General features: G+C 42.4%; 1 protein-coding gene across 3 annotated transcripts; it reads left to right on the forward strand.

The window, feature by feature from the left end:
* Window positions 1–1802: 1802 nt before the first annotated feature.
* LOC106648804 (tyrosine-protein kinase Src64B) lies at window positions 1803–13585 on the forward strand. Of its 3 annotated transcripts, none has more exons than XM_023457751.1 (6): window positions 1803–2804; window positions 8463–8769; window positions 9254–9481; window positions 10229–10693; window positions 10782–11492; window positions 11599–13585. In XM_023457751.1, exons 2-6 carry the CDS (start codon window positions 8691–8693, stop codon window positions 11811–11813), a joined length of 1698 nt encoding a protein of 565 aa, XP_023313519.1. In that variant the 5' UTR covers window positions 1803–2804; window positions 8463–8690; the 3' UTR covers window positions 11814–13585. The 3 variants fall into 3 exon arrangements, with proteins under 3 accessions (XP_023313519.1, XP_023313520.1, XP_014221391.1); XM_023457752.1 differs by having other exon boundaries at window positions 9254–9385; XM_014365905.2 differs by having other exon boundaries at window positions 8463–8733.
* Window positions 13586–15361: the final 1776 nt, after the last annotated feature.

Raw genomic sequence — 15361 nt, forward strand, 5'->3', positions numbered from 1 at the left:
ACATTACTCGCTACTGAATTACTTAATTACTCGCTACGCTCGGGCTGCAAACTGACCCTCTTGCAAGATAGACAACCCCCCGCCTCAGTTACGTATATTATTTTTCATCATCGAGTAGAAGTCGATTTTAAGATTTTTCCACACGGCGCAGCGTGCCCCGTTATTCGCGGATTCGGTATTCGCGATTTTCCGTATTCCCGGTAACCCTGTTTGTGACCTCACTTCAGTATTCGTGGTATTTTGTTTCCGTATTTGCGGTTTCTTCGCTCAGAGTTAACCTTTTTCGCTCATACATTTTAAAAAAAGATTTTTAATTTTTTTTTAATTATGACTCGCCCTTAAATTTCTAATTTAAATAAGCATATAATATAGCAATAAGAAAATTGTAAGCTAATAGAATAAAAAAGTGCTGAATTCGGTGGAAGAAATTAAAATTTTAGATGCTTCTGAAAATTATGTTAAACAATTTTGAAAAAATTTTAACATCGCTCACTCAATATCTATTGTTGATGAAAGTTAGAGAATGATCAAAAATACAACGTTGAATAATGAATGGAACAACCTTTTACCGGAACTAGTTGAGAAAAATCAAGTGTCTGAAATTCAAGGTCATGTGCAAGAGCAAGTGATACGTGAAGCTGTTAACATTGCAAGAAGTTTTGGTGGAGAAAGTTTCAGTGACTTGCAAGAATCCGAGCTTTTTGATTTGGTATCGTCAACTGAAGTTTTAAGCGTCGCCGAGATTGATGCAATCGTACAAAATGCAGCAGCTGAAGAAGAAATGATTGCAAATGAAGAACCCGAGCCTGTTCTTACTGCGAAAGTAGTTGGCAATATTTTGGCCGATGCAGAGTATCTCATTGAACGAACATTAAATTACGTCCCAATCATGACTCGAAGCCTTCAATTTAGACAAAATATCGAAAAATAATTAGAGTGTTATAAAAACTTGTACAAAGATCATTGCGAAGAGCAAAACACTTAATATTTAACTACAAAATAAAAAAATATTGATCAAAACTTCACTCAAGTAGAAAAGAATTTTATTACAAAACTTTTGAGACCTAAAGGATGCAAATTGAATAAATATTACATTCAAAATCGTGCCATCATTGACTTAGAAATCACAAGTCAATATTTATGAATCCTGGATGAATTTTAATAATAAGAAGAACTAGACATATTTTTTGTTATAAAAGGACCTATAAAAAAAACATATTTTTACATCTGAAACAAAAATTTTAATAGTAATCCTTAATTTTCATGTTTTTCATTCATAGGCATATTTATGTTTTTTCATTTATTTTTATTTTTACTTTTCAAATGAAGCTATAGTTTTTCTGAAAAAGTATAACATCTTTGAAAGGGAAAGAATTGTTGATTAAGTCAAATAAATTTTTTATATGAATTTTCATTGTTTAAATAGTATATTCTTCAGTAGTCGAAAACAGGAAGAGCATGGTCGGTACTAGAGATTTTACCCTGCGCCGAGTAGTTTCGAAGAAATAAATTATTAAAATTTCCTCTACTTTTCGTGTTCTAAAATCAAAAGTCAATAAAGTAATTTAAAAAACTGCAAAAAGAAAGACTCTGTACATGTAAATCATTCATGAATTAATTATATAGTGTTGGGACTTGGGACTGCGAGGCCGGGGGTCAAGTCTACACTAGCGCGTAGTTGAGATCAAGAGCGAGAGATGTCGTTAGTCTGGCGAATGCGCCAAGGGTTCAATTGTGGCAACTTTTTTGTTGCTATTTGCTATAACGCAGTGGCTCGCCAGTCGCCACCGTCGCCGCCGACGCCGCCACAGCCTGTCGCAGTGTAAGTCAACGACTCGTGAGCTATAAAGTTCGCATTCGCGGCACATAGACTCGGCGTGGATTATATACATATATACATACGATATAAACATCATATTGTTATTATTATCATTATAAGCTGGTGCGCGAGTGAGGCCAAAGCGCCTGTAAGTAGCGCCTCCACCGTCCGTGAATACAGTTTCTCTCCAATAGCTTAAAGTAGTCGCAGATACCTTCCTCGCTCGTTTTACATGCGGATTGTGCGGTGTGACAGAGCAGAGCAGCAAAGCAGAGCAAAGCAGAGAAAGAGAGAGAACAGGCGGCCCGGAGTTGACGCTCTCTCGAGTCTCCCTCGCATACGCAGCATAGCTGCCGGATTTGTTTGATCGTTTCATCCTAGGTGCGCTATTGCTGCACCTAGTGCACTGTCTGTCCTGCAATCGAGTGCATGTGTAAAAGTCTATGTGTCTCGGTGACTGTGCGTGCGCGCGCGTGTGTATGTGTGTGCAGCAAAGAACTGCGAGCTTTTCAAATAGTCGAGCTGGCTCGATGAAGTCTCTCTATTCCTCCAGTTATACGCTTGGAAAGGCGTAGTCTTGTCCGACAAGTCCTCGGACTGCGAGGACTCGCATCTGCAGAGCGCGCGCGACTGCACTGCGGTGTCATTGTTCGTCTTCGTCGTCGTCTTCGTCGTCGTCGCGTGCGGCTCGAGAGTTGAGCCTTCCAGTGTGTAAATATGTAGATACATGTGTGTAGGTGTCTGTGCACATATTTATACACGTATATATCCTCTCGGTTTTTCTCGAGAGCAATGTGTCCGGTGCTTTTCTCTGTGCAAATGATTATGCGTGTATGTGCGATCAGTGCCGTTAGCACGGAAGACGAGCAGTAGCACGCGTGTAGCATTATATCGAACGAAAGAAAACAAGAAACGAGCTCGGGATCTGCTAACTCGAATCCGAGAGAGAGACACCCGCGACAGGCCAACGACTTCTCAACTGGAGGTGAGTGTATTTATAAATAAAAAGTAAACATGCGTCTTGTAAGCTCGATGCTGCGCGGATGGCTGCGTGCATCGGGTTCTTCTCCCGCACGGAGACTCGCTCATCGAACCTTTAATAGTATACACATATTTCGCAGGACATGGTGCAGTTTGCTACACAGATATAACAGTGGCTAGCTTACAATCGATTGCTTGAGTTATTATATACGTGTATACATAGGTATATTAAGTACACGGTCGCTCGACTGCGCTGCTTCTAGTTATTTGTTGTCGCAGTTCGTCGATGCGATTTATTGGGATGCACGAATGTTTAAAACGTTAATGTCGCTTCTAGGTGGATGCGCGCGTGCGATGCTAATAGCCAAGCGGCGACGGGGCGCGGGGGTGGTGCAGATGTGTGCCTCTCTGCGGAGCGATGCTCTCGATGGCGTGCGCACGAGCTCGAGATACGCGTTACATCGTTATAATTTTCAGCGAGCCTTTGTCGGGATAATTTGGGGCATGCGGAGATACGAGGGGGGGAGGGGTGCAGTTGCTGCGCGACGTGCTGGGCCTCTCGCACATATTCATCGTCGCTATCGGTCAGCTGATCTCGTCTGCGCGACGGTAAATATACATTACATGCTAATCGGGCAAGCTGTATAGCGGTGCGTCAACCTCGAGCGAGACGAGACTTTGTGTCGAGATGCTGCACGCGCGAGTTCTTCTTTTTCTTCGTGCAGTTTGTTCATAAACAAAGGCACGCGCTCGTCGCTCTGCGGGAGTGCACGGCGAGCGCGTGCGTCCAAGCCGCAGCAGCTTGCACGTCGGGCCCCGCATAATGCATCGTGTATTAAGTATGTATACGGTACACAAAAGCGGCACGGTCGAGGCATGGACATAATAATATATTATATATACGAATGTGTATAGCGTGTACGTATAAATATAATGTGCGCGCACACGCACGTTTTATACATATTATGCGTGTTACGTTTGCAAGGCGCAGGACTCGCGTGTGAGCAGGTATATTAACAGCGAAGCGTCGTTTTTGCACGGCAAAAAGCACCTTCGTCTACCTTATATTACAGCGCTCTGAGCGAGCTGCTGCCTCGCACATATTATGCATAAATGATGTATTTTATAATTGTGTACGGATTAGATCGCAGCTTATACGTAGAAAGAAGAAAGTATAAGAGTCCTACTTAGCACAGCGTGTTTGTGTACGTACGAGTCTCTCTTCTTTCTCTTTTTTCTCTCCTTCTCGAGGAGGAGTATAGTAGCCGAGGAATAAGAGCTTATCCGCGTTGCGTGCTCGATTTTTTGCGCTCTCGTTCCTCCGCACAAGCTCGTATCCGCGCCATGTGCACATGCACGTATACCAATACACGCACATCTATGTAATGCGCGTGGTGTTTTCGCACTCCTGTTGGCTCTATTCGACGCCCTTCTGGCGACGGACTCACGCACAGGGATCAGCAGCACCAACGCGGCGTCGACAAACTCGTGTATCGTATACAGCATTTCCACCCGCAGACAATGAACTCTGAAATCGCACTTTACGTTTACACGTATATCTATCGTAGAGGATGCGCCGTCGAGCGCGCCTATGTCACAGACATATATAGATAGTGTGAGTTTCTATTTGGAGACACCGCTGCGTTGGCCACTCGGTATCTGGTATAGAGAAATCGGCCGAGAAAGAAAGAGATGTACGTGAAAAAACGCAGATGCCACAGCACAGCTCGTGTGTGTGTATCTGCGTCGCCAAAACTTTTGTGTCGTTGCTGAATTATTTATACGTATAGTTTCCGAGTTCGCGTGTACGGTATAATGTGCTGCTGCGAATACTTACTTCGCGTATCACGGCTAGTTCTGTCAACAAAGAACTTAGCTGCCGCTTGGGTAAGACGAGCGAGAGACGAAGTAAATATAGACATATAGGTATAGGCTGAGAGGAGGTGCGCATCGTTGCTAAGGCGCGCTTGTAAGCCGCAGCGCAGGGCATCGATTGACACAGCTTGCGAGAGCGACTCATCGATTTCGCAATAACGATATCGATTTTGTCATATTTAACCACGCTCCTGTTTCACTTCATATATACGCTGCATTTAGGATTTGTTTATGCAAGCGAAATTAATTGAATCAAGTATAGCTGCTATTCGCGTAGCTCTTGAACGTTTTCAAGCTATTTTTGTTATATAGAGATACGAATCCACGCGTTATATTGTTGGATAAAAATGTGTTTGTAAACAAGCCGACTATCGCATTAATGCTAAATAATGTTTACAAACGGGAGGATACCCATAGGCCCATAGGCCGGACGCGAGGTGACAAAATGCACCGAAAGTTTCGCGCCTCAAAGGTCGAAGATCCGATCCGGCTGCAGTTTTCAAGTGTCATGCATCTCCCCTCCGCACGTGAACTTTATACCGTCGCGACAGAAGAAGAAGTGCAGGACGACTTTCTATAATGTATATCTCGGCACGAGTCAACGAGGGTGCCCCGCGCGCTCTTTTACTTTACGCAGACTTGCCTCGGATTATTGATTTTTACGCGACCGGCTCTCTCTCTCTCTCGTCGCTCCTATTTCTTCGCAGTCTATATTATGTGTGTATATGCCCCTACGTTTACGCAACAGCGTTTATATGTGCCGAGGCAAAATGCAATGTATACGCGTATGAGGGGCAGCCGGCGCACTTTTGCGTCTTCTGGTTATTTTCTGGGTGCTCGCGGCGCGGAAGCCGGAAACGGGCCCGGCATCTATCGCAAAACTTTGACAAAACTTTTCTTTCTTTTTTTCCGAGTTTTTTTTTTGTCATACGAGATCGGTCCAAAGGAAACAACGGGCAATGGCCACGCGCGTCGTGCGCGCAAACCATTCGACTCCCGTGCAGCGTACGACTTTGAGAAAGTTACTGAGCCGGGCCATGCGCAATCTAAGAAACTGTTCCACTTCTGCGAAAAAAAAAACTCGAAAGTCAGTTGACGGCGGCGACGACTGCGACGACTCTGTATAGCGTCGATCGATCTCAAACAATTATCGCTGCGCACGACGTGCCGCGAGCCACAGCGCCGCGCAAAAAATATATCACTCCTCTGCGCCTTCTTTTTTAATAATAACACATTTTGCTTTCGTTCGTCGTTTAGTGTGCCACACCGCCTGCAATGTGGCATGCACGACGAGAGATGTGTATACGCGTGAGCGTGACGACTGACAAAAGATTTACTCGAGCGACGGCGGTGGCGGCGACGGTTCGCGTTTAGACTATTATATACTTAAATATTACACGAATATATACATGAGGCAGACGGTAGCGGCCTACTTCCTGCATTAATAGTGGCAAACGAGAGCAAAGATTCGATTTGCCTGCTGTATGTAACACAGCGATTGCTCGCTTCCAGTGAAGCTCGAAATCCAATCGCGATTCTCGCTCATTTGTATTTTTCTGTTCATTGACCTTTTTCATCTCAGCCGCTGCTCGCTATATAGCGAGGGCAGCTCTTATCTTCTAATAAACTTTATCGCGCCTCTTTATGTATGCAAGACGTTGTTCTAATACCGTAATACAAAAGGACTCGCTGTCCGATCGAAGCACTCGAGTTCTTTGTGTAAGAACGATTATTATTATTTAGCCGACAGAAGCAATCATGAATTGGTTGACATCGTAATGATTTAATTACTATTATTATTATTTTGCTTACGTTGACTTTTTCTCAAACGATGGCGCGCGGGCACTTCTCGTGGCGCGTACGATATACAATATTTTTTTTCGGTTTCTCTGATCGCAATTCTTATTTGCATAAATATAGCCGAGCGAACTTTTTTTCGGGACGTGTGTGTAATACCAAAAGCGATGGTTAGGAAAAGGAAGCGAAGCGGGAGAGTAGAAAGAGACTTGTAACTCAACGAAGAACACATAAGTAGGCACAGAGGAGGCCTCCTGCCGTGGGATATTGCTCTATGTCGACGTCGCTGTCGCCAACGTTTAGATTTTTTTTTCTTTCTCTCTCTCTTTTAATTGCTTCCCGGCTCAAGGCAATGTTATTTTTTGTGTGTAAGTCACGAGAGACGATACGATATTATATCGAGATAGATAGAGTTAAACGGAGTCCGCATCGATTTCCATGATATTTCTCTCCGACGCAAAAGAGTGAGAAAGAGAGAGAGAGAGAGAGAGCGTTTGAGAGAGCTGTAATTCGACGAAAACCACTCGACACACAGGCACTTGTTACTTGTACTCCTCTGTATATTTATTGCCGTAATTTTTTTTCACGGTGAACATCGACAAGGACAATATCATAGTTTCACCTCGACAGAGATATCGGCTTTATGAAGCATCGATCGACCTTCCGCGGGACAAATAAACGACGGGTTTTACTGCAGCAGCAGCAGCGTCGAGGCGCGTTCATGCAGGCGAGTGCACTCGCGCGTCAGTGTCTAGTATAATATATAATATAAACAGTACTGCATCGTGCTTGCGGCGCTTATAAATACGAGACACTTTGTCAGCTATCGAGGGAAAAGGAATTAAAAATAAGTCGCCTCGATTTCCCATGGCGTGAATATGAATGGGCATGGATGCTGTCTAGCTTGTATTAGGAATTGATTATTAATTAAAGGCACTGAATGGTGCAGCGCGCGCACCGATGCGGATATATACATGGCCAATATAAATATATATCTGTAGAAGTTCGTCGTTGTAGATCGCGTCGAGACGAGTCGGCACGTGTGTGTCGGTTGTGTCTATACAATCCCGCACACACACATGCGTACCTACAGGCATAGAATTTCGGAGTCGAGATGTTGGCGTCTCGCGAGACGGAATCGCTCTCGGGCGAGACAGATAAAGATCACATCCCGCTAATTCGTCTCGCGATATGCAATGTCTTGGCCGCTTTTATCCGATACAATAACACGATTATTTGTTTGTGTTTTGGTCCCTGTCCGCCGGCGCAGCCAATATTATCGAAAGTGAAACGATCGCTCGCTGCTTCATATTATATTGTACACAGAGTGAAAGGTGCCGGAGAAGCATCGACAGATGCTCTCTCGCACGCGCACACAGCTATTTTATATACCTATATATAGTACGAGTACTTAAAACGCTTAACGCGGCGTCGGCGTCGGCGGCCCACAATATGTTCGGCCCACCGCCGCAGCCGATATGCCTTACAATTCACGATCGTCCAGATGGCCCGTGACTCTGGCATACAGCGCACTCTCCTTACTTTTATATATAACATAAACGACCGCAGCGGCAGTTCCGAGAGTACGCGGCATCAGGCTCGCGATGGCTTTGCCCGTAAACTCGCTCGTGCGCCTCGTAAGTCAGAGAGAGAGAGAGAGAGAGAGAGAGAGAGAGAGAGAGAGAGAGAGACGATAGAGAGAGCGAATTGAGCCGTCTCCTACGCGCGCCCGGGCGGATAACCACACTATGTTGGTACACAGGCGTTAAATAGACTGCATGGCCACTTTTACCGAGTCATTGGCGCCTATTTGCGCCTCGCAGTCGATCTTTCCTACAGCTGCTCTGTACAGCATTTTTTTACGAATAACTTCAGCTAATATGTTAAAAATGCTGCGTCTCAATTAACTTCAACTTCGTTGTAATAAACCGTCTTCTCATAACGATTTCGTGAATTAATGAAAACTCATCCATGATACATGACCTTTCAGGTACTCGGTAGCTCTGCTGTGACTAGCAACTTCGCCACCTCGGTACAGAGAAAGAGATAGAGGATAAACGAGATGGAGACTCGTCTGTCGCAGTCGTGAGCTGAAAACTTCCTCAGCTGCTGTGTGTACATCCGCGCTTCCGAAGGAAGCGGAGCGCGAAGATTATCGGAGGCGAGTCGCAGTCGTAACAAAGACCGACGCAAACCTATTCTACGACCAATTCTCATCATGGGCAAGTGCTGCAGCAAGCGGCCCGAGCCGCAACCCATCGGTAAGGCGACAACCGATTTTTACTTTTACCGCCCAGGTATGCTTTTATTTAATTTTTTTTTTTTTTTTTTTTCGATTTCGTCTTTCATTTCGTAATTATTTTTATACATTGTACTGTCCACTTTTTTGTTTGATCATTGTTCCTCTATTCGTTTTTTTTTTATTTTTTATTGAGATGACAAAACAGTATAGCGATGCAGCAGCTGCAGGCTGGTACATAGGCGTAGAAAATTGGGACAATCGCGGTAATAAAGTTGAAAAAAACACAAATTAAAAATAACACCACGCTTTTGCTCAACGGAATCAACGACAAGTCCGCTACTTAAATTTCAAACTTATAATAATGACACAAAGTGTGTTTCGCGCTCGCAGTTGCGCTTCCCATACATTTCTCAAAATCAGGCCGCACAGATATCGCTGACAATGGATGCAGCAGCAGTAGATATCTCTGAAAAATTATTGAAAAATTTTGTTAACCAAATGAAAATTTTTGTTTTTTTTTTGTGGCGATTTCTTTTCAGGTTACAAAAAAGCCGAGGTCGGTCTGAATTCGAAGCACAGTAACGGGGGTTCGCTCGACCGCTACACAGCCGATCCGAATCAGCGTGGAGGACAGGCCCGAGCGGACATTATCCGGCCTAGACCGACGCCCTGTAAGCAGCTGCATCTGCCGACGTTACCTTTGGCTGCCGCCACTGCCCTGCACGCCCGTAAAAACGCCTCGCCTGCCGTTGTTCGTCCCAATGCATGTGTGTAGCTTTTATTTTGTTAGACCAGCTCCTATAAATATATACTACTAATTTTGTTTGCCTATACCTTTTTTTTCTACTTCATGTCGACGGTTTATACATAATGGGTATTCGCGTTGTGCTGCGCTTTTGAGCTCATTCGACCGATGTATTGTCCGCATGAGTTCGGAAGAGCCGTAAACGCATCCATTATACTCATGTGTTAAGTTCTAGGTATCTCTATATTTTAGCGAGTCATCGATCATGGACTCGTTTTTTATGATAGTATCAAAGTTCGAATTTAATATTTATCTTTTACCGAACAACATAAAGGTTTGACGTGTTCTCCCATTTCATGTTAATATGCATTATTGTTTCTCAAGCTACCTTTTTTATCATTTCAAGTCTTAATTAATAAAATACTACTGTAGATATTTATTTACATATTATATGTGACCATTCTATATCTACTCAATGTCTAGTTATAGTTGTATTTAGAGTCCGCATGCCTTAGAGTAGATTTTAATATTGAGAAAAAAAAGAGTAGACAATCGGAAAACGTATAGAAAAAGCTGTCAAGCTGCTTATATATAATTTGCTCGAGTCAGCTCGATGTAAAGTAGATACTCCCTGCTTTGCCGTATCTCATATGTGTACGCGCGACGAGCGATAACAAATGCTTCGGCTTTTTTTCTTTCTCCGTTTTATTTCTAAAAACAAAAAAAACTAACTCGTTGTCCGTTGCACGACACACACACACACGCACAGCGCACGGCCAACGGATCAACAAGGTCGTGGTGGCCATGTACAACTACACGGCGCGCGAGAGCACGGACGTGAGCTTCGTGAAGGGCGACCGCATGGAGGTGCTCGACGACTCGGAGCACGACTGGTGGCGGGTGCTGCATCTCACGACCGGCGAGGAGGGCCTCATACCGTTCAACTTCGTCGCGGTCGAGCGCTCGGTCGAGAGCGAGGACTGGTTCTTCGAGAACGTCTCGCGCAAGGAGGCCGGCAAGCTGCTGCTCGTCGACGAGAACCCGCGCGGCACCTTCCTCGTGCGCCCCAGCGAGCACAATCCGCGCGGCTACAGCCTCTCGGTCAAGGACTGGGAGGAGGGTCGCGGCCATCACGTCAAGCATTACAAGATCAAGCCCCTCGACAACGGTGGCTTCTTCATCGCTACGAATCAGACCTTTCCCACGCTTCAGGCCCTCGTTTTGGCTTACAGCAGTGAGTACCGTTTATTACGATATACATCGTTCGTGCATTTTATGTAGGATTTCGCGCTAATCCATCGACTCTGCTCGTCCCGTCTCAGAAAACGCCTTGGGCTTGTGCCATGTGCTGTCCAAGCCGTGCCCGAAGCCACAGCCCGAGATGTGGGATTTGGGACCGGAGTTGCGCGACAAGTGGGAGATCAATCGCAACGAGATCCAGCTCATCCGCAAACTCGGCCACGGCAACTTCGGCGAGGTGTACTACGGCAAGTGGCGCAACAAGATCGAGGTCGCCGTCAAGACGCTGAGACCCGGCACCATGTCCTCGGAGGCCTTCCTGCAGGAGGCCACGATCATGAAGCAGTTCCGTCACCGGCATCTAGTCGCTCTCTACGCCGTCTGCTCGAAGCAGGAGCCGATCTACATCGTCCAGGAGTACATGTGCAACGGCAGTCTGCTGGACTTTTTGCGCACCGGCGACGGCAAGTACATGCAATTCGAGGATCTCATCTACATTGCGGCTCAGGTGGCTTCGGGCATGGAGCATCTCGAGAGCAAACTGCTCATTCACCGAGATCTGGCGGCTCGCAACGTACTCATCGGCGAGAAGAACAAGGCCAAGATTTGCGATTTCGGCTTGGCCCGGGTCATCGAGGACGACGAGTACTGCCCGAGGCAGGGTAGCAGGTTCCCCGTTAAATGGACCGCGCCCGAGGCCATCGTTTATGGCCGATTCAGCATCAAGAGCGATGTCTGGTCTTACGGTATTTTACTCATGGAGCTCTTCACGTATGGACAGGTGCCCTATCCAGGTATGTCGAGTCAATGAAATTCCTTCCTCTCTCTCTCTCTCTCTCTCTCTCTCTCTCTCTCTCTCGTCAAACAAAACTAATTAATCCCCCATTCTTCTCGTTCAAGGTATGCACGGCCGCGAGGTTATCGAGCAAGTAAACAACGGCTACCGAATGCCAAAACCAGTGAACCATCCGCTACCCGACACCATCTATCGATTAATGCTGCAGTGCTGGGACGCTGTACCGGAGAAAAGGCCGACCTTCGAGTTCCTCAATCACTACTTCGAATCGTTCAACGTTACCAGCGAGATACCGTACCTGGAGCCACCCACGGACTGATACATGGCCCATCACGCGCACGTTGTGCCGCATCATCATTATCATCCACACAATGCTAATTGTGCCATGGAATTTTACGGCATCTACTGCTGAATCGGCAGTAGCACCGTCGCCGCCGCCGCTGCTGCTGCTGCTTCCAGGAGCTTGATGAACGTGAAAGACTCGACGCGTTTTTAGCTCGACGCGCGTATGCATGCGCGCAAAAATCATATGCATACGTGTGTTCGTGCGGTGCTTCGTGTCCGCGTGAGGGCGACACGACAATTCGACACACAGTGAACAGTGATCAACGATCTCCAAAAGACTACCTCGTACCTATGTATAAGACTTGCACGCGCCTGTGATTTGCGGACTCGAACGATAGCAGTTTGCGCGGGTAAACTGCCTTCGCTTCACTTTTTATAAAGTTACTAGGCATAAGGCTGCAAGCGACCGACGATGATTTTAATTAGGTAATAACTCGATTCAAGAGACAATGTATTATTTAGCCGCGATGCTTACTGCGTATCGACACGGTAAAGTGCTGACCCTTCGATCGTCGCATCTGGCACGTTAACGTTTTTCATGGTGCGCGACTGCAATTATACGTTAAAAATTTGTCTACGAAAATTCATACTTGCTGAGTCAGTACGAATAATGGTATTTGAAAGCATTTGTAGAGTAAAAGTTGAGTATTCGTTCATAATACTCAAATTTCAAGACTTTTAAAGGGTGTCTATATTTACGATGTAAAACAGCGTTTAATGAACCAGATAATCATAGAACATTTGCAAAAAGTCTATTTTACCAGTGGACAATCTGCAATGTAGAGATATTGATGCAAATTTATCTAATCATATGTATAGGATACGTTTATCGTTGTGCATTTTTTATAAGTCATTAATTTAAGAAGTTTTTATATGATTTTTCTTATTTCGCTGTGATTCTGTTAATTCATTATTACTTCACAAGACTTTCATTTACGAAAAAGTTGTAACAATTTTCTACTTTCTACATTACGGTTTTTCTTGTTTTAATTTTTTTGTACAAAATCTTAAGCGCTTAAGTTTATTTTGATAACTTATGATGCATTAGAATCGTACTTCAGATTAAATTAAAAATAACTATTTGTCAATGTACGTATGACATACCATGACATTGCCATTGAAATGAAGACTTATTCATTTTGGAGAAGAACGTTGTTACAATTATGTAGAAATCACTGTAAATGGACACAAGTTACTAAAAATATTACAAAATTACTTACATAAATAGTTTAGAAACGTGAAAACTAGATATTATTCGTACAAAACGTTAAATTTCTTACTCGACTGTAAGATCGAGATAACAGGTCCTATATTGAAGGTTACTAGCACAAAAATATCATCTTTTTCCAGTTGCGAGCATTCTATTTCTTACTCAAACTAATACGAAGTATAAAATCTTTCAAGTTTAGTGTTTCTATAAAATCAATACAAAATATTCAATACGCGCAATAATTTTTTGTCAAAGTTAAAATTACAAGATTTGTAAATAATTTTTAAAAATCATATAACCGTGTCCAATTATGAGAAAAAAGATGTAAATGTTACTTGAGAAATGTTGTTGCACTTATTTTTCAATTTGGTAAGAAAAGTTAATACCGTCTATCTTTTATAATCTAATAAAATAAAATTCATTTGCCTGTCGAAGAAATATTTTCATGGATAAAATCAGATTGTTTATTTAATCGTTATTACTAGAGCGATGAATAATCTGTGTAATATAAAAATTTTCAATAACTATGAAAATTTCACTTGTTACAAAGTAAAAAAAATAATAGTTGTCAAGAAGAAAAATAAATTTTGCGATGCTAGCCATTTACAAAAAAAGTATCGATGGAAAAACTTCATGAATAATTAAAATTGTTATCATGGAAATTGTTATACAAAACTGAAATTTCAATTCACTATACACTTTTCCATGTTATACTAACTCTTTGTTGCACAAATGAGGACTTATTACACTACTCTTCATTATTTTTGAGAACCGTCAATTAATACTTTTCCTTGTAAAAAGTTTCTGTCAGATTATCAGATATTATAAACGAATCAAAAAAAAATATTCCTTCAGTTCCATTAATTTGTGAAACAAAGAGTTTAAACTTGAATTTGGAAAAAATGAAGCGACTGATCGCAAGAAAGAAACATAAGTATCCGCGTTTCAACATTTTTAAAAGATATTATAAAAACATTATTGTGTAGCTAAAATTGATGAAATAATGATGTGTCTAGAGTTATAGCCCATTAGTCAAGGGGCACATACAAGACGATGCCTTTATACTCAAACGAACAAAAATGACTGCCATTTGATAAAAATTTTAAATACTAAAATTTGAAGCATTTTTAATAGATCTATTGCAAAATTCATCAATTCTTTGATAGATTAGTGTCGTTATGTATAAAAATTATAATTTTGTGCGTTTTTGGTTTGGCTTTCTTTTATAATTCACTAAAAAGATATGGCAACTTCTGGGAATGAAATCTTTTATACCCGATTGATTCCCTTAAAGTAATGAAACTTATCACTTAATTTCAAAGTTCACATTCATCGAAGGCCTAAGGCTTAAATACTATTTAAAGTTATCGAAAAGATTAAACTTTGCGAGTCTCAAGAAGTTTTTGAAAAGCATACACATATGATCACTCATAGCATTACTCATTTTTACTACACATCTCTCCGAAGAGTAAAGACTCGCTTTAAAGTTAAGGTATCGCAAGATTTGCCAATCGTAATGTTTTTTGATGTGAAACTACAAATTCGAAAGTTTTTTCAAAGACAAGAAGCGAGGTACATAAGTTCATTACAAACTAAAAAGATACTATTTTTGCTTGAGCCAAATAAATAATAAAAGTCTTGTGTGCGCATGTCAGTGATATTTTCGTCCGCAAAAATGTCGATATGAATAGTCTAGAGCTGTAAACGAAACGACTGTCTAAACGAGTGAAGATGCTCGTTGGGATGTACGTATATTTACATCATAATTAATTGATCGTTTTTTCACCTGCTTCAGGTGATATCATTTATAAATAGTCTAGTACTTATAAATTTCTGAAAATATAGAATAAGTATGTACATAGATAGAATTTTATAATTAGTCCGTTTTCATTTGTTATGTTGACCCCATTGTAGTTAATTTTTACGGCTTCACATAGATGTTATGCGTATGCCTTATAATGGGTATTATAAAGTTGATTTTAAAAAATGCAATTCATCTTTCGTTCTCGTAGAAGGTCTCGTATGCTAAGTAAGAATGAATAAATGAAAATTCGACATGCTTCGACCTGCAAAAGGAAACACATTTTAATTAAATCAAATGCAAGTTACCATTCCATTAAAAAAATTAAGACACGAAAATTGCGCAAAAACTAATGTTGTAATGTGAAAATAAATTTGAAGTAAACTTTGTCATGAATTTCGACTTTAAAGCAATGCAGATATTTTAGTTTTCGATTACTACTGCGTCTGCGTTTTTAATACTTTTTACATTCTGTTGGTGATACTAATGTATTTATAGTACGAACTAAACA

The sequence above is a fragment of the Trichogramma pretiosum genome, unplaced genomic scaffold (assembly GCF_000599845.2).
Source record: "Trichogramma pretiosum strain Unisexual culture from Peru unplaced genomic scaffold, Tpre_2.0 scaffold22, whole genome shotgun sequence".
NCBI lineage: Eukaryota > Metazoa > Arthropoda > Insecta > Hymenoptera > Trichogrammatidae > Trichogramma > Trichogramma pretiosum.

Excerpts from the sequence above, each read along its gene's own strand:
- LOC106648804 (XM_023457751.1), top strand. The coding sequence starts at position 8,691 with ATGGGCAAGTGCTGCAGCAAGCGGCCCGAGCCGCAACCCATCGGTAAG. Across the intron at positions 9,482-10,228 it reads CGTTGTTCGTCCCAATGCAT|CGCACGGCCAACGGATCAAC; the intron begins GTGTGTAGCTTT and ends ACACACGCACAG. Across the intron at positions 11,493-11,598 it reads TGGACAGGTGCCCTATCCAG|GTATGCACGGCCGCGAGGTT; the intron begins GTATGTCGAGTC and ends TTCTCGTTCAAG.